The sequence below is a fragment of the Trichomonas vaginalis genome, chromosome V (genome assembly GCF_026262505.1).
Source record: "Trichomonas vaginalis G3 chromosome V, whole genome shotgun sequence".
Classification (NCBI taxonomy): Eukaryota; Parabasalia; order Trichomonadida; family Trichomonadidae; genus Trichomonas; species Trichomonas vaginalis.
Window position 1 is genome coordinate 16,452,461 of NC_067207.1, and position 19,181 is coordinate 16,471,641.

At 30.0% G+C, this 19,181-nt stretch overlaps 4 protein-coding genes across 4 annotated transcripts, besides 1 other annotated feature; 1 reads left to right on the forward strand and 3 right to left on the reverse strand.

Moving 5' to 3' along the window:
• Positions 1-606: 606 nt before the first annotated feature.
• Positions 607-1,805, reverse strand: TVAGG3_0348080 (glycosyl transferase; the record flags this gene model as incomplete). Its single annotated transcript, XM_001307723.2, has 1 exon — positions 648-1,781. The coding sequence occupies one exon, from the start codon at positions 1,779-1,781 to the stop codon at positions 648-650; it is 1,134 nt and encodes a 377-aa protein (XP_001307724.1).
• Positions 1,806-1,854: 49 nt separating this feature from the next.
• Positions 1,855-2,400, forward strand: TVAGG3_0348090 (thioredoxin-like family; the record flags this gene model as incomplete). Its single annotated transcript, XM_001307724.2, has 1 exon — positions 1,856-2,320. One exon carries the CDS (start codon positions 1,856-1,858, stop codon positions 2,318-2,320), a length of 465 nt encoding a protein of 154 aa, XP_001307725.1.
• Positions 2,401-2,919: 519 nt separating this feature from the next.
• Positions 2,920-4,347, reverse strand: TVAGG3_0348100 (uncharacterized protein; the record flags this gene model as incomplete). Its single annotated transcript, XM_001307725.1, has 1 exon — positions 2,920-4,347. The coding sequence occupies one exon, from the start codon at positions 4,345-4,347 to the stop codon at positions 2,920-2,922; it is 1,428 nt and encodes a 475-aa protein (XP_001307726.1).
• A 6,325-nt stretch (positions 4,348-10,672) lies between these two features.
• TVAGG3_0348110 (protein kinase protein) lies at positions 10,673-14,001 on the reverse strand (the record flags this gene model as incomplete). Its single annotated transcript, XM_001307726.1, has 1 exon — positions 10,711-14,001. The coding sequence occupies one exon, from the start codon at positions 13,999-14,001 to the stop codon at positions 10,711-10,713; it is 3,291 nt and encodes a 1,096-aa protein (XP_001307727.1).
• A 1,348-nt stretch (positions 14,002-15,349) lies between these two features.
• Positions 15,350-15,397: a mobile genetic element.
• Positions 15,398-19,181: the final 3,784 nt, after the last annotated feature.

A 19,181-nucleotide genomic window follows, 5' to 3' on the forward strand; every position in this document is an offset into this window, starting at 1 on the left:
TGATTTACTGAAATCCATGGCCGATGTATCTTATACCTTGAGGACAAGGAAATTTAATAAAAAGTGACAAAAATTTGGAAAATGTCAATTTGATTGTTCGAGAAAACTTTTTAAAAGGATATTGATACATAAAAGTCATTCTTTCAATACATAAAGTAAATAACCATATACCTAAAACGTGCAATTATAAATACTACTTTCGAATCAAGTATAATTTTGTTTTCTTGAACATAATATGTTAAATCAAGAGTTAGATCACATAAACCGGAATAATGATAATGAAATTATCATATATTCCAAGTAATACATTAAATATATTAAAAGGGAACTTATTTATCTTGATACACTGAGTACTATTGATCTTAATTGGTATCTATCAATCATGCTTGGGCTTAAAAAATCCATTTAAATGATGATTCAATGTTGAAAGAGTTAAATTTATGCGTTATATAAAGATAACAGTGGCAAATATATATATACATAATTTAAGTGTTACAAGAAAATATATTGAAAATTGCAAAATCTTTCAAATTAGTGATTTTAGATAAAATTATTTTTGATATTATATATATCAATGAAGTTACAATTAATAAAAAGGAGTATTTAGAAAAATTTAAAAATTTCATATACAAATTAAATAATTTTACTTAAAGTTTGAGGATATCATCATGAAGTTGCTTTGCGAAAGCCTTGAAACCGAATCTCTCAGCGTTCTCTCTGAGTTCCTTATCGTGGCTCTTCATCGAAGCGGCTTCAACCATTGCATCAGCGAAAGCATCGACTGTTGGCTCGCAGATGAAGCAGCCTTCGACGTTGCATGTCTCGAGTGGACCACCAGTGTTGCAAGCGATGACTGGGCATCCGGCGTTTTCGGCTTCAATGGGGACAATTCCGAAATGTTCGTTTTGTGGAGTGTAGATCATAGCTGTAGCAGAGGCAATAAGATCCCATTTCTGCTGATCACTGATAGAGCGTTGTAATTCGACTTGTTTCTCGGTAAGTTCGAGTTTTTCGGCTAATTCTCGGAGTTCTTTGTAATGTTCAACATTTTCTGTAACTCTGTCATCATAACCACCGGCAATGACAAGCTTAGCATCTGGGATCTTAGTGATGGCCTTTGCGAGAGCTTTGATTGCAAGGTTATGATCTTTCTTTCTTTCGTAGCGATTTAATGAGACAAAGAGTGGAGTTGGTGATTGCTTACGCTCTACTTGACGTGATGTATCAACGCATGGGTAAAGAACGCGAACTGGGATGTCACCAAATTCTTGTTTTGTAACTCCTGCTGTAAAGTTTGAGTTAACGTAGATCAAATGCGAAGCTTTGATTCCCCACTTCTCGATCAAGTCGAATGGAAGACGATAGATCTTTCTAATGAGAGATTTGTGAGATGCAAGACGAAGATCTGGGAAATGGCAGTAGAAGATGATCTTTGCACGTGGGCAAAGTAAACGAAGGATTGGAACCCAAGCAGAAATTTGGTCAACAATGAAAATCTCTGCTTTGCTTGTTAGTGCAGCATAAATTGTCAGCCAAAGGAAGCTGAAAAGAGAGAAAATGATGTGGCCAAAGCCAAAGATACTACGTGGAACCCAAGCAGCTGCAACTTTGATGGTCAAATCCTTTGTATCTGGGAAACAATGATTAGTGTCGTAATGTGTTGTATAAACTGTTGTATCCTTGTGGTCAATCATGACAGCATGTGCGACATCAATGATAAGTCTCTCAGCACCTCCAATACCAAGGTCTGGATGCAATACTGCGATCTTTTTCGAAGTCATTAAATTAAATCAATACACAGTCGAAATTAAATAAAATCGAAATTTGTTCATGACGATAAGTAAAGTTATTCCGTATGTTTTTACTCTTTTCACTTTGGTTAACATTTGCGGATTGCCGCAGAAAGAAGAAGCCAGAGTCAACATCTGTTGATGATGAACCAAATAAATATCAACCAGAATTCGGAAAAGTTTGGCATCCAAATCCAAAAAGATTTTGGCACTACATTGGAAGAGAGCGTCACGCATTAGTTGCTTTTGTCCAGAAAGATGATCCAGGACGTCAATTAGCCGCTGTTTTTGAACAAATCCAAGAAATGATCGATCCATCAAAATTAAATCTCGTTGTCGGTGAAACATTCCAGATTGGTCAAATCATCGAAGATCAGGGCATTACAGAGTTCCCAACAATCGTATTCTTCCGTTCATATATGAAGAAATGGTCTACAAAATACGAAGGCATACCATCTGCCAAAGCCATTACTAAATGGGCTAACGAGCAGATTCGCGAACTTGATGAATGGGAGAATTCAGAGGATTAATCATAGAAACAAAATAATATTTTTTTTTTAGTAAAAGTCATTGATAGGAGTATGAAAATGTTAAAGCTAATCAATCATTACACAGTTTTACTCATTGTAAATATAAGATTTTTCAAGAGAAAATTTCGATAAAATTCAAATTAAATAAAGTGTGAGTGGAATATTTAAAACATACTTTGAACAAAAATCAATAGAATACCATATTACTTTGTCATATTTTTTGAAAAGAAATCAGAAATCTGTAATAAATTCAGATGATTGAGCGAGGAAATCTTGTTTCTATGACTAAATTTCTTGAACTGCTCATTTCACACCTTGTGTATTTAGTGGAAAAGAGCAATTTCCAAAAAAAATTTTAATTTAAGGAAAAACCAGGGAATATTAGATTAATATGGAGAAAATTAGAGATATGTCAATCTTTATTGATGAAATATATCTCATAATTATGATATCACGATTTATATCAAAAATAACATGTTGAAAAGTGATGATTAGTATGTAGTTAACAATAAAATAGGTTTTTATAGTGTTTATAATCAGATGCAGAAAAATTTCAAAAATTATTTAAATAAATATAAAAAAAGACATTTAAATTCAAATTAATTGAGATCAGTGAACAGAATAACACACATACGCTCGAAATAATCCGAACCAGGCACTTGATTCCAGTTCCTCTTCTTAGTTGCGTGAGATGTGATGGAAATCTCTACATCTCTAGACTTTGGAAGTGGTTTAAACTTGATTTTACGGCCACCAAATGCTGCTGTTCCATACTGGTTCTTATTCTTGAAAACGTATCCGAAACTTCTCGTAATTTTCTCAGCCATCGACAGGAATAGCGCTGTAAATGTAATATCACACCATTTCTCTAACGATGGTGTTAATCCACGTCCATCTGTTGAATAAGGAATACATCTCATTTCATTTGGAGTTTCTGTCAACGATACTCGCCATTTATCAATGAAAGCAATGTATGGAATGGCCAGATGAGGTGAAGAGATCTGAAAAGCCGAACAACATGGCTGTTCTTTGACAATTAATTGGCAAAAGTCGGAATAAAGGAATCTGTCCATAAAAGTGGTTCTAAGAGAGTTCAATGTATTAAGATAATATAAAAGCTGCCTCATATATGTCGCTGGCTGCGATTTTGGATCAATAATATAATGAATAAGTTTTGGAATCCAAACAGGGATATCTCCGACCTCTTTTAATGCGCCGAGCTCGAATACCCATGTTTCTTTCGTACCAATATCGAAGTATACTGATCTGGAATCTTTATCTGCTGAATAATGAATTGCGGACTTAATTTGATCGTCTTTAATACGTTCAAATAACTGGTGGCACATGAGATCAAAGAAGCAACGTATAAATGAAGAATTCGACTCTAACATGAAAGATTTTCCGTTGAATGAAAAATGAGTGTTTACAGACAAGGCCCATTCAATGCAAGAATCAGATCCGTCTGTATTCTCTTTTTCATTAAGGAAAATGTAGTTATTTGTGGAATATGCTGTATCAATCGCGATTTTTGTTGTTTTATCTGGTGTTGAGACGAGTTTTAATGGGAAGCGTTGAGAGACTTGATCTACCTCTCTGAAGTACTGTCTAGTGCTCTCTACCTCTTTTTGTAGAGATGCTGCAGAATTGAAAAGAAACTGACTGCTTTCTTCTAACTGTATTTTCTTCTGCCTCAAAGCTTGGAATGCTACAAAATCTTCATCTGGGTTCTCAGACTCGAGAGGAACTTTGCCAGATGCAAAATTCTTCTTTGAAATATTTGATTGAAAATTGTTTTTGAGAACAGCGATATCGTTTAATGCACTCTTGAGATTTACGAAGGCCTCTGAGATATCATCAAGCGCAGCTTGGTCTTTGGGTTGATTATCTGTACCAGTATTTGGATTGTAATTCCACATTGACATAAAAACATCTTTATCACCAATATCATCATCAAGAAATACGCCGAAATCATCAAAAGAATCTGATGAATCCGTATCATTGATGATTTGGATTGATATATGATGCATTTATAGTTTAAAAAGTGACAACCAATAAATCTAAACCATTTTTTATCCTCTAGATGTTCTCACCATTATATACAAAATCCTTTAAAATCAATTTTTATGGCATCATTTATCAGCTTATCTATAAAATCAATAATTTTTATCCTTCATATCCACATGATTTGCAGTTAAAATGTTTCAAAAACATTACAATTTTAAAATCAGCAGTGATGAAGAATAAATACATGAATTTTGAAATTAATATTTAAAATAACGTAGGCGATTTTGACATTCGAGGAAAACTTTGACGTTCGAGAATTCAATTTTTGAGACCCTTTGAATATTTGTATTCAGCCGATGGGATTTTGTTATGTTTACAATAATGTAAACATGATTTTGAATGGAGTGATTCATACCCATCGCATATAAGCTTTAAATATGATTCTGATATAGAATATCAAATTTTTAGAAAAATCTTCAGAAATTTTATTTTTAAAAAATTTTCGAATCATGGGTCGGGAAATTTCTTATACCAAAAATTTTGGCGAACGCTCCCAATGATGTAGTATAGTGGGATAATCACATATAGATCAAAATGCAATAAGTTTGGCATTTGCTCGGTTTGATTTTTGCTTTTTTTCAAAAATTTTAATAGAGATGATGAGAAATTGGATCTAAACATTACATACAAATGATATATTAAGGACGTGCAAATTTACCTAACCTATACTGACTAAAATCAACACATAAAAAATGCAAATGCATGATATTTCAATATATTAATTAAAATTTGAGTTTAGCTTTTTAAGATTTAGATGTTTTAGCAAAGAGATATAGATTGTAAGTGATATGTAATGACAAATCAGAACAATTTTGTAAATATTACAACTTAAAATACAACAATCATAAGACAATTGCAAATTATTTGCTCATTTAGTGATACTTGTGCATTATTATTGCTTATCCGACATACTCAGTGAAAATTCATATCAGTTTAGTATATTTGAATATTTAAAGATTTGAATCAGAAGTAAATATAAAATTAATTGTATAGAATTTAAATTACTTTTGGACAACATAAGATGTATCGTTGTAGATTATATAATATAATGATTATATCTATAATGAGACAATGTTCTGCAATCCGAATAAGATTGCCGAATTTTGACAGACAAGAGTGTTCTATGCACTCTTGTCGGTATGTATGTGTAATTCTGGGAGATATTGCCTATGCAATGTCTCCCAGAATGGCAAATTATCCCGCAATCAGAATAAGATTGCGGAACTTTGAGTGGAAAAGTGCAAGATTGCGCTGTTGCTACTCTTACGGTGTCATTCTGGGAGACTTTGTCACTGTCTTTCTCCCCGAATGGCAAATTGTCCCGCAATCAGAATAAGATTGCGGAACTTTGACAGACAAGAGTGTTCTATGCACTCTTGTTTGTCCTATTCTATAATCACTAGAGAAACCACTTTAGATCCAATCTTTAAAAATTAATTTTCCCTAATTAATTTTTATTTTATATTTTTTTGTGCTTTCTATAACATGTGACGTGTAGTGAGCTCTTTTATAGACTCTACTGAGCTATCCCCACATATAAACCTGTGACAAAAACATATATATACTCACTTCATTTTCTGATATCATGACATTTTACCACAAAAACTATATTTATACAACACACCTCATCAAGTCTCATTTTACACCTATCTAAGCGTTCAAAACCTATTTTTCCCGCGTAATCTGATTCTTCGGGCTCCGCTGATTCGATTTCTGCTGTCAGATCGCGAAAATATGCATTATATAACAAGATAAACACGAATTACTCAACTTAATTTTTTGCAGCAAATTATTCAATCAAACATTTCCTGATATTTATTATCTTTTCCATTTGCCCTCACAGATAATACTGGGTAATGACTAGATATAATCTAAACTGTTGAATTCATAGATTTTTTAAAAAAATTGTATTTTTCAAAAATGATAATGTTTGAGCATGTACTTCAAGAGAAATTTGTCTCCCAGAATGACCCATACATACCGACAAGAATGCATAGAACACTCTTGTCTGTCAAAGTTCCGCAATCTTATTCTGATTGCGGGACAATTTGCCATTCTGGGAGACATTGCATAGGCAATGTCTCCCAGAATGACCTATAACTATCAAACAATTAATTATTATCTTTACTCATAAAATGCTATTATTTCTGATGGAACCAAAATTTTATTTTGGAAAAAAAAAATTCAACGTACATTAGGTTCAAACCCAGAGCTTTAGATAACATTTAAAGGTAATTACCCAACTTAGCCATATGGAGGTTGTTTTCCCGAATTTTTTTATCTACAAGATCTTTCCCCACCCAGCACTTGCTTGACGTGTAAAGCATGTAAACTCATGGTTGTCAGGGCTCGAACGTTCAAGTTTTTTCCCCCTGTCAAGAACATCAACGTTATCCAATATATTCTTTTTGAAACAATTAAGAAACTGAATACATTATCAATATATGATATCAAACAATTATTGATACTGGAATTGCAATCAGAAGATGAAAATTGACAATTGTTTTGTTCAATAAAAGAATTTCAGATTGTGAAGACAAAATTCTATATGAATTGATAGTACAATACGATTAATAAAAGTTACATATGTTGGAGACTAACAAAACCATTATTAAGTGAAATACAATTATTTTTGATTCAAATGTGAGTTTACATCGCCATAAAATCTGCACTACAAGGCTGAAAATCCACAACAAGGCTCGCGAAAGGACTTTATTCATAAAATTACAATTTTTCAGCATTTTTACAGACTATGCCCCTGCAAATGTGCTGCAAAATTGTAAATTTTAAAATTTTGCTAGCTTGGGATAATATGAAGAGCAGTTTTACCTAACATAGATTTTTTTTAAATTTCAAGGAGTTCTCAATTGGACATTCAGAGAGTTACCATATGCTCATAAACCACAAATCTAATCTTAAAGAATGATTCCAAAAAAGTCATTTCAAATTCATTTACAATAAAAATATTGTCATTTTAAACGAATTAATCGAAAATAAATAAAAGACAATATTTGATTTATTTTTCTTTTTGAAAGAAATTTTATCACATTTTAAATTTAATTTTATAGAAAAATAAATGTTGAAAGAGGCTGTAGACATTATGGACATGTATATAGGGTTTCCTTTCTGGTATGTTGATTTGGCATCAGATATTGATCGAAAGATATAAATGAATCCTGAACCTTCGGTACTGAAATATACTCCCTTTCCATTTTTACAATTTTCTTTAAATATGCATTCATCAATATCAAGTTTTCTGCTGGAATAATCATCATAATTAATTATTCCATAAGTAGAGCCTGTTAGTGAGTTGTTTATGAAGTTTGATCGGATCATTTTTGCTACTAATCTGCTTAAGGATACCCTTACATTGCGTAGTTAGAAAGAGAATATGATATTGTCATGATTGCTAAAGTTTTAGGCTCCAGAAATGAATATACATCAAACTGAAACAATTGATAAATTGAATGAACTTTTGAGAGGTTCTCAAATAAAAAAAATTATCTAATTTTTTACAATATTACTATTATTTTATCCACATATGTATATATAGTAATTTGAGAAAACTTTTAGGAAAAAATAAGTTTAATAAAAATCTGAATTTTACTTGTTGTGGGATTGTTATTAATTGACACTCCAAACGTATTACTAATAGTTATGCGTATGCAATTAAAGTATTTCTGATGGACAAAATGTGAGATTTATATCAGATAATTCATTTCTACTATTAAGTTATTCATTTATGAGTTTGCACTTATTCGCACTAAATAAATAACTATTAAAAATTGTTTTAATTAATTGACACCATATAATAGAGTGAATTTTGTTTGATCAAACAACAATAGATGATAGATATAAAGCCAAGAAACTTGCTATTAATATGCTCTACTTGCTATTTCAATGTAAGTATGATATTTTCTAAATGTTTCGTTCAGATAACTTAGATATATTAGTCAAAATTTGAAATTTTAATAGCACATATATTAAAAATAATTATTATTCATAAAAGATTAATGAAATAGTAAAAAAAATCAATCAAATTATAAAAATACAACATTTAGAAGAATTCTTATTATCCTTCAAAAAGTCAGTATTTCTGCTGTAATTTTCTACAACATTGTAGTTATTGCACTTTGTCTATGGATTTGTATATATGTTATATATAAATTATATATCTAAACTGCCCATAAGTGCAATTTTTATATAAATTGTTTATTTCTTTAACAATTTCATATAAAATATGCTTTTTTAAGCGTATCAAAGCTGTGTTCTTAATGTGCATGGATATATCAAGAAAAATGTCGAAAAAAAATGTGAATTCACAAATTCACTGAATTTTCACCGTTTTTGAATTTTGCTACAGCACTAATATTAAATAATACTAAAATCTTCTGTCTTTGTAAAAGAATCTATTCTGACAAAAAGTGCTCGTTTAAATTTAATGATCATCTGTATGACTAAGTGGTAAAAAGTGTTTATGACCAAAAAAGGGTTACATGCTTAGTCTATTTTTCTGACAGGATACTCTAGATTTACATGATCTCTATTTCATATCTCCGTTTTTAGATTCTTCGACAGATTTTATGATAGAAAACCAAGATTAACACATTTCCGGCATGTTAATGAAGAAATCTGCAGCTACCCTCAATATTATTTCAATAATCAGTATCGTTTCTCTTACAATTTATTTTTTTCTCAATAATTTAACAAGAAATAACAATACACACTTGGTTTTACGTATAAAAGCTAAGTGTCGAACTTAATCAACTTTACTTACTTAGCAAATGAATATTTTTGTGGTTGCGAGTTCTGAATGCTGAAGTTTTAGATTTCTCTATAAATGATATCATTGCACTTACAATGTTGTTCCAGCCTATCGCATAAATCATAGAAAATCCAAAAAAAAAATAATATAAAGAAAATTCATGTCATGAAGTTCAAAAAATACCGTGTAACATTAAAATTTGTTATGCATAATACATTTTAGCTATTATTGATTTTTTTAATTTTCGAGAAATTGAATGGTGAGTCCGATAGAGAAATTTTTAAAAATCCTAGTGCCTCATAGAAGTAATTTCCCTCGTCTCCCATACTTCCAAATGTATGCATATGACATAAACTTTTATGCATTACACAAATGGCCAATAATATCTATAGAGTAAAAAATTAGAAATTTAATTTTTTTATATGATAGTTATATTTCAGATTTGCGAGCGTAACTTTTTTCTCCATGGCATACTTGTTTTAAGAGCAAATGATCAAAATCGTCCTTCAATTATTGAAGGAGCTGATATCTTTTGAAAATTGAATTGAAAGGGTATTCAATTTTCAAATTTCCTCTCAATTTTGGAAACATATCAACTCTATGAATTAACAATTATGTGCCTTCACAGTTTATCAGTCATATAAGGTGCTTATAAAGAAAAAAGTTACGCTCGCAAAATATGTTTTTATATAGATTTCACATAAAATAATTATGTAATTTCTAAAAAGAATATTTTTGTTCTTGAATATTAAAGTGTATTGTAGTTTAAAAAGTTTTAAATATGTTGCTAAAATTTCAGGTTTATAGCTCATGTCTAGCATGACTTCTTCGTATGCGCAAAAAATCTGACACGTAAGGGTATCCTTAAATAAAAATTTCCATTAGCGCTTGCTAGATTTGATTCAGAATAAGAATAGCTGATATTCACAAAATCAGAAACAACTTGGAAGTCAACAGCTGATCCTTGGCCGGCTTGGCAATTCGAAAAATTCATTGAGTGCATATCAATTTTCCCACCATATGCATAAAATGTACCCCACATACTTCTTGAGCTTTCAGTAATAGATCCTTCTATAACTGAACTATTTCCTGCATCAAAATATAGGACACAGTTATCTGTGTTATTATACGAACAAAAGCGACGATGAACTAATCGTGATTTACCACTAAAAAATATGGCACCCCTAAATGTGAAAAATAAGTTCTGTTCTGATAAAATGTTAATGTCATTTTTCTTTGGAACATAATTGCAGTTCGGATTTGTTCCAGTAACAGGTACTGGATAGGGAAGACTATAAAATCCTTTCCAAATCTCTCTATAACTCTTTTCCAATCGAAAAACTTAACTATTGCCTTCTCGATTTGGGCTGGTGTTATTATATGAATTTTGATCTAATTTTGTATAAAGATTAGTAACTAATTAATGTTCCTTGATATCAAGGAATACTAAATAAAATTTTTTATATTCAAAAAGTGTCAGGAGATATGTATAATGAAGTAGATTATTTCAAAAAAAAAATTAACTTTTAATAAAACATTAAAAAAATAAAACATAAAAAAGTTATTCTAGATAATATCTAAGACGTGTAAGTTTGAAATACAAACCTTGGTTGATATCAGGATTATTCAAGAGCTGGTTGATGTAAAAATCAACATCTTGAACTGATATAATGTCACACAAATCGCAGTAAATAGTAGATACATAAAACATTATGTTGAAAACAGTGCAAACATGTGGAGTATTCAAGAAAATCAAGAGTTTCTTAACCCATTCGTAGTTATCTGCCTTAATAATAATTTCATGTGTTTCTGGTGCCGAAACAATTCTTTCAATTGCAGCGAGAGAAGCTGTTTGACTTTGTTCTTTGCTGTGAATCAATCTATCAGCAATTTTAGAAATATAAGGACACAAACAAACACTTCCTTGTGGAGAAACAGACATATTTGAGAAAATACTTGAAACAAGGGAATACGATTGCGAATGAGGACTAATCATAAGCATTTTCTCAATGCATTCTTCCATACTAGAAATGAAAGGAATATATGCAGTAATAGAAAGTAAAACTGATAAACAAGTATATTGAACAGTTTCATTATCAATCAAACTAACTAAATAAGATATCAAACTATTATGTTTTGCGAGTGTTTGCGTTCCTTTATACGTCTGTGATATAGATCCACATAATTTCAGTGAAGAAAGAATCAAAGTATTATCAGAAGATTGAAAAGAATTACAAATGAAATCCAAAATTTCCGTGAAATCATGATCATAAACAACTTTGTTGAGAATCAAAGAAGACAAACAATAACTAGCAGTAATAGCAACTCTATCACTTGATTTCAACAAATGTATAAATGTTGGATACAACAAACTAAAAATAGCATTATTTTTCTCATGAGAAATCAATGAAAAACAAATTTTCAATGAAATTAAAACAACAACTAAATCATTATTCATTAAACAATGATTCAAAGCCAATAATATTTCTTTGTTATTCATTACAATCTTGTAAACAACACGTTGATCCATGATAGAAGTAAAAATAAACAACAACAATATATGACTTTGATTTGTATTTTCAAAATTATTAATTAACCTTGGAAATGATTTTGTAAAATTAATTGCAAATATTTCAGTGCATTTCTTAACTGTGCAACAACGAGATAAAACTTTTAATGCACGGTATGAATATTGTTTGTGATGTATCAGTTCTAAAAGAACTGATTTAGTATCAAACAAATTCATTTGCACAATGAAATTCGATGATTTTTGAAGTGTTTCCAAAAACTCCAAAATCATTAAAATTTGTTCATCATCATGAGTGTTTGGAATCAAATTATTAAAGATCAAAGGAATAACAGAAGAAAGCATCGCGGAATTCAAGTCGTACTCATTATCAAACAAGTACTTAATGAGCTTGAATGACAAGAAAGCAATAGATTGATCCATAATCAACATAAACTGAGAAATTTTCATGAAAAATTGGTCTTTTATATGTGGTTTGTTGTTATCGTTTTCAAGAGCTAAAAGTAAAGTATTGATATAATTCTTCAGCGAGCTACAACCGAACATACAAAATATATTCATCAGGCCTTCAGAAAACAATAGGTTCTTGTTAAGTTCGTCATATGAATGTGTCTTCAACAAAATGTGACAAACTTGTATCAAAACTTCAGAAAGTTTTTGAGAACTGCATTCTCTTATTTGATAAGAAATCAAATTAGGAATAGAAGAATTGACAATGTATAATTGCCAGTTATCATCGGACATGAGTTCCATGACAATGTGGAAACAAGATATCAATAAATCTTCGTCTTTTTGGTCAATCGTTGTCAAATAATTTACAAATGTTGTCATGTTCTCTTTTGATACTTCTTTGATGTTGAAACACGAAATCATGATACGTGGATCTTTGCTGCACTTCTTCATGTACTGAGAAAATACATTAGTGTTGGTTTTGTCAAAAAATGTGTCACCTTTTTCAAAAAATGACACAATTTCAGGGAAAGAAGGTCTTTTATCAGGATCTTGGTCCCAACACATAGATATCAAGTCACAGATGGATTTATTGTTGTCTTCTGGCAGATTCGGTCTGTATTTTTGAGAAAAAACTTTGTTGATAATTTGTAATTCTGTTTTGTTCTTAAATGGTGTTTCTTGGGTTAGTAACTCGTAAAGAAGCATTCCGTATGAATAAACATCTGATTTCTTTGTGTAGAAGTCCGATAAATAAACTTCTGGCGCCATCCAATTTAATGTTCCGACTTTTGGAGTAAAACGACTTGATCCGTCACTGAAACGACTGGTTTCGAAGTTGAAGATGTGGGGAGCGAAATCTGAATCCAAAAAAACATTGGGAGATTTCAGATTTCTGTAAATTACGCCAATACTATGCAAATAAGCCATTCCGTATGCGACTCCGAGTGCAATGATCAATTTGTTGGTCTCTGTGATCGATGAAGCCTTCTCGTGAAGAAAACTGAACAAAGATTGCGATTCTGGATAATATTCAGTGATAATGTAGTATGGTTCGGAGTTGGTTATGCCTATTAGCTTGCAAAGTGCGAAGTGTTTGCATTTTGAAAGTACTTCGATCTGTAATTTGAATTTTTTGAATAATCCAACGGAAATTCGCTCATTAAAGTTAAGTTTTTGGATTAAAACAGGTTTGGAAGTGTTCTTCTGCGTACCTAGATATGTTGCAATTTGTGGATTTGTACTTATCTGCGAACCAATTTCAAATTCGTTTGCACGAACGAAATATGAAGAAAATTGCTCTAGTTCTGTTCGTACTTCAGCTGAATTAAGGAATATTTCCGATTTGGTGCCCAATGCTTGTTGAATTTCTGCCAAATAATTGTCTATTGCGGGGAGAATCTTATCTTGCTCTTCTTTTTCAAACTCTGATAGAACAATAGTCTTGAGTTTGCTTATATCATCGTATTCATCCGACATATCGTATTTTTCTGGTTTATCAAATGGCGGATTAAAATCTAAGTTCAATTTTTCGAATTTCTCATTAATGCTCTGCTTAATTGCTATAATCCTTTTTATGTAGTAGTCCGGTTTCTGCAAAATAATGTTCTTAGAATAGTTATTTTCATCAATTGAGTCAATAAAGAACTGTAGTTGTGAAACGGCTTCAGCAAATTCATTATAGGAGTTTGCAACGGCATCTGTGATAGGAGTATCAGTGAATTTCTTTTTATCAATTCTATCATAAAAAGATTGAAGTTCATCTAATGCAGAATTGATCTTGATATTATGACAGTATGCTAGTTTTCTCCTTTTTATTGTTTTATGTACTGCAGATCTCATTACTTTCACACTTCTTTTGAGAGTTGCAGACATAACAAAAAAAATTAATTTTTTGGGTGAGAAATAATTGAAAGTTGAACAGAATCAGAGGTAGGGCAACGATAGGTAAAAAAGGCTTCTCTGATAGATTTCCTTGCCTTTTGGATATGCTATAATATATAGCCTAGCATGATAGGATATGATGTCAAAAGTTAGAACATAACTTAGGATCTTGAGAAAAATGAAAAACAAAAATTACATAAAAAAAGAAAAATTTTATCTAATTTGTTTTTTTGGACCGAATAAGTAATTTTATTGAATTTCAATACGACACATAGATTTTATTATTAGTAATAAATATAATGGTTTACTATTAACAAGGAACCTAAACTAATGAAAATTTGATTTCAAATATTGTATATGATTATCATAGATTACCAAAATATATTGCTATTTATGAGGATATAATATTGATTATTAGTAAATCGTATAAATTTAATAAATATACCATGAATATTGAATGAATTTCTTGATTCATAGGGGTAAAACGCGCTTTTATATGATTTAGACAGAGAATTTATGAGATGTAAATAACACAATAAAGGTTTATATTGAATATTTTCTAAAAATAAATCGAAATTATAAAAAACAATACATTTATTCATTGAAACTACTTGGACAAATATGAAACAAGCATTCAGGCAAAACTTTTGAGACTTCAACGCATCTGATAATTTTATAAAACTTCACCTCTTATGCTTAGAGTGGAGGTATTGAGATCGTATAAGTATAGATGAGCTCACATTCAGATATGATGTGTGAACTTCTGTTTTCACTGCAATTTTGAATCAGAATAAACTCAAAACAAGAATAAAATGATATACTCACTCTCTAAATGTGTTCGAGATTTAAAGTTGTATGAATAAAACGATTCATCTTTCGAAGCCTCCCATTTAATGAGAGACTTCGAAAGATGAATGTATTCATGTAGATGAAATACTATATATGACCATGTGTGATACTAAAGATATCAAAATGTTCATTTTTAAGTGCAATAGAAGGGTTATCTCTCGTAAAATCTCAATTTAAGGAAGATTTAGAAAGAACTCCTTTCCTAAGTAGATAGTGTGTGGTTTCTGTCTTTTGGTTGATCAGGAACTATGAAATTAAGTCGGACAGAAAGAAGTTCTTTCCAAAACAGACTCCAAATGAGTTGTTCGAAAAGAACTTCCTTCTGTATATGGATAATTGTAGTTACCGCACTGAAGTATGTGATTGTGATGATGGAGTTCTCGATAAATCTAAAATCGGATTAAGATTAATTGAAAACTCAAGTAATTCTTTGAAATCTTGTGTTGTCTGGCACTATAATAACCAAAGAATGAGAATATTATGTTGAATGATGAGTACGTGTGCTCGGCATTCGCCGAGCGAATTGAGTTTAACGTACTATGAAAAGTGACAAATTTGGGCTTTTTTCCTAGGGTTATGATCTCTTCCTTTCTGCTCAATACAACAGAAATGAAAGAATGAATTTGTACTCCCTAATTGATTACTACAATCTGTATCTATCTTTAACATAGAATTAGCTGCATTGTTATTTATACTCCAGAATTATTCAATTTAAGATCAACCTCGTAAATTTTAATCATATTGCACCAATACTCCTACGTTGAGATAAGAACATGATTATACATACCAAAGCTCCATATTAAAAATCAAAATTTAGCACCTCTATTATGCAACCACATTATTCGTCGCAAATAAGTATATTTACGCATATTATGATGCATATTCACACAACTCGTATACATGAAAAGTTATTAAAATCAGACAAAATTATTGCAATAAGGAAAAAAAACAACTTTATTATATATGTTAGTAATGAATTACAAATATTTCTACAAAGAATGCTCAATACTTCATATAATCTTCGAATATTTCTTATTACAAGTTAATACATTTTGACTCGAACATGATAAACAAAAGCTGACACGCTGATTACTACATTTATGAAAATATAGTACGTTTCCATTCATCTGTTTACTTGTTTTTGTTGGAATAAAATCATTTTTTTTTTCTTTCATGAAATAAGAATTTTGCTGCGAAAGCAATATCTCTAACAATAATTAATACATTACGTCAACTCTGGAATGAGTATTTATCAAATATGATATCAAAATCAAAAATTAGTTGTTTTTTATGAGTAAAAACGATGTAAATTGATTATTTGACTAATTATCAAATACTTTGATTTTCCAAATTTTTTTCGAAATTAATTTTTTCATGTGAAAATTCAAATTGTTTAATTTCATTTTTGAAATTTTGAATTTTTTTTGGAATTTTGAGTTGATCAATTCAGCAGAATTGATAATGCTATTGCTTTAGGGCATACCACAAGGTGATGAATAAAAGGTGAACATTAACAAATTATTTTAAATCGCAAATATCATCCTCATCAACTTTAATTCTAAAAAGAACTGTACTGAATTATGAAAATGCATGATTTACATTATTAAAATCTTTGAATGAAAATAGTACAAGATAAGTTTTTATTCATTTTTAATTAGATTTAAACGAAAAACTACTCCATATTAAAATTTAAGTCGAGAAATCGTATTTTGTTCTTATTTGTTAGCATTTTGTAGACATTCTAATCTTGAATTAATTTGTTACATGATATTATTAACAAATTTAACTGAAAAAATATGTTAATATGGAATAAACCATGATTATATAAGCTATCAATGCTATATATACATATGTAAAAGATTCATATTAACTCAATTAACAAAAATGATAGATTTTCATAAAGGTTCAATCTAGGTTCGTCCGAAAATTTTGATTTTTATATAGAAGACATAGTTTCATATACATAATTAAATTTTCAAACAAATTTGATCATACCATTTATTAAGCAGGATAGTATATTAATTACTATCAGTATAAAAATATAAAATGATTATATTTAATTATTGCATAATTTAGTCAAAGAGTTATAAGCCTCAAGTGATTGTTATCACCTTCAATGCACGTATACTTTATTGATTCATAGATATTTAATCTATGTTTGACATGTTGTTGTCGTCATTCGTTTTGTTCCCATTCTTCCTAAGTTAGAATTAGAGAATACACCATCCACATCATCTAATTTGGTCCTCAGCGATAGATTGGCTCATTTTGGAGGAGTCCCATCAGACAGTTTTCGATCACCAAATATCAAATTTTAATGTATACAAATCTTTAGTGATTTATCTCTTTTATGATGAGTAAAAGGTTTCTGCTCATCAACATTTGATTTCCGACATATATGATTTCTAATTGCAATTATTTACTTTCTTTTTATAATCTAACTCTGTGACTCATACCATAAATTAATTATTGGAAAGTGTCAATATGTTTGGCACAACGCATGGCGGAAGATACCAAACCATGCAGGGAATATGATACGTTTAAGATCTCCGAACTTTTTTTCCAAAAATTTTCTATCGTTGCCCTACCTCTCAGAATCTCAGGATCTCTAATCGATATATTGGATGAAAAGTTAATGCCGACTCAATAATAAGGTGATTTCAGTTTTTTCAATTTTTGCGTAAATCGCGGAAACAATAATAAACCGTTTTACCCAAGTCAATATGAGGTTAACAAGTATTTTGATTTAGACCGATAATCATGCCGTTAATAATAAGAATGAAATATAATTCGGAATAATTCTAACTCAAGGATACTATGCATCGGAAGCGTTTGTTCATCATTTGATATGTTATTGAAGATATAATTTTTGAAGGTTCGTCATATTTCTGCGAAAAATACATATAATGATCGAGAATGCATGTTCCATAATAAGTGCATAAGTTATAGTCGATCATTAGTAGTTTGAGAGAATCATCAAAATTTCCAAGTTCTCAAAGTTCAGGCTAAACATATTTACAGGATATACCTTAATCATATAGGTTGTGTATATAATAATGGTGCTGTGATGTACCTATGATTTCTGATATGAATTGCGAATACTACGAAATGATATGAAAAAAGTGTTGATGGTTAATCGAAAATATTTATGTTTTTGAAACCGTGATTAGAGATAAGTATTACTATTTTGAGTAGTCTTGAGAGAATCAAGTCAGCATTTAAATGCTGATTGTTGATTTTGTTCCTCATATGAAGTACTTGTTAAGACATTGAACCTTATATTGGGAACAAAGACTCCAAGGGCTGTTACAAACAAACTTTGAAGATAGCTTTCAACAATCAGATGCTGATTGTTGACTTCGTTCATCATCTGAGGTCTTATTAAGACATCGTACACTTGATGAGGAACAAATATATCGAAAAACATTTAAATTTATTTTTTAAAATAAAGCTTGCTAAAAGTGGGGAATATATATATTTAGAAGCTTCCAAACTTCCAAATAAAGTCGATTCATTTCAAACTTCCTAATAAGGTCGATAAAGAATTGCACCTTTCTAAAAAAACCATCGTTTGAGAAGAAAATTGAGTACTTTCTGACACATAATATCACAGCGTAAAAAACTTTGAAAGGCCAAATGTATACTTATTGACAAACAGTGTCTAAGAAAGTACTCAAACAGAAGTTTTTAATTTCCACACTATTTGCGCTAAATATTTAGAAAAAAAATTAGAAAAATCCGTGGAAATTAGAAAAATCCGTGGATGTCTCCAAATAGAAATAAATTGCAATTTAATTTCATTCTCTCTAACATCAATGTTAAATTCTGTGATAATATTTGTTAATAAAAATTAAATATTTATCTAATGATATCATAATTGTATTCAAAAGATAACAAAATAAATTTCAAACTAAAAACATCGTTTTTGAGTTTATTTTGAGTAAGTTTATTGATATTACATGCTAAATATGTTACTTCATGTCCATAAAATTGTGTTGATTTGTAATCACAAAGAACATATACATTAGAAATTGAATAAATTAAATTCTTTGTTTCAATATCATTTGATGGAACTTCTTTCCCATAATAATAAATATCAATGCTTAATTTGTTATTAACAATTTTAGAATTTAATATTACTGGATAATAAATTGTTATATTTTTAACATTTGACAATGATTCTGATTGAACTGAAATATTAGATCCTCGAAATACTACTTCCTTGATAGATACACATCCAACAAATGCATATTGAGATATATTAACACTATTATGAAAATCTAAAATTCCATTTAATTTCTCACAATTAGAAAATGCAGAAT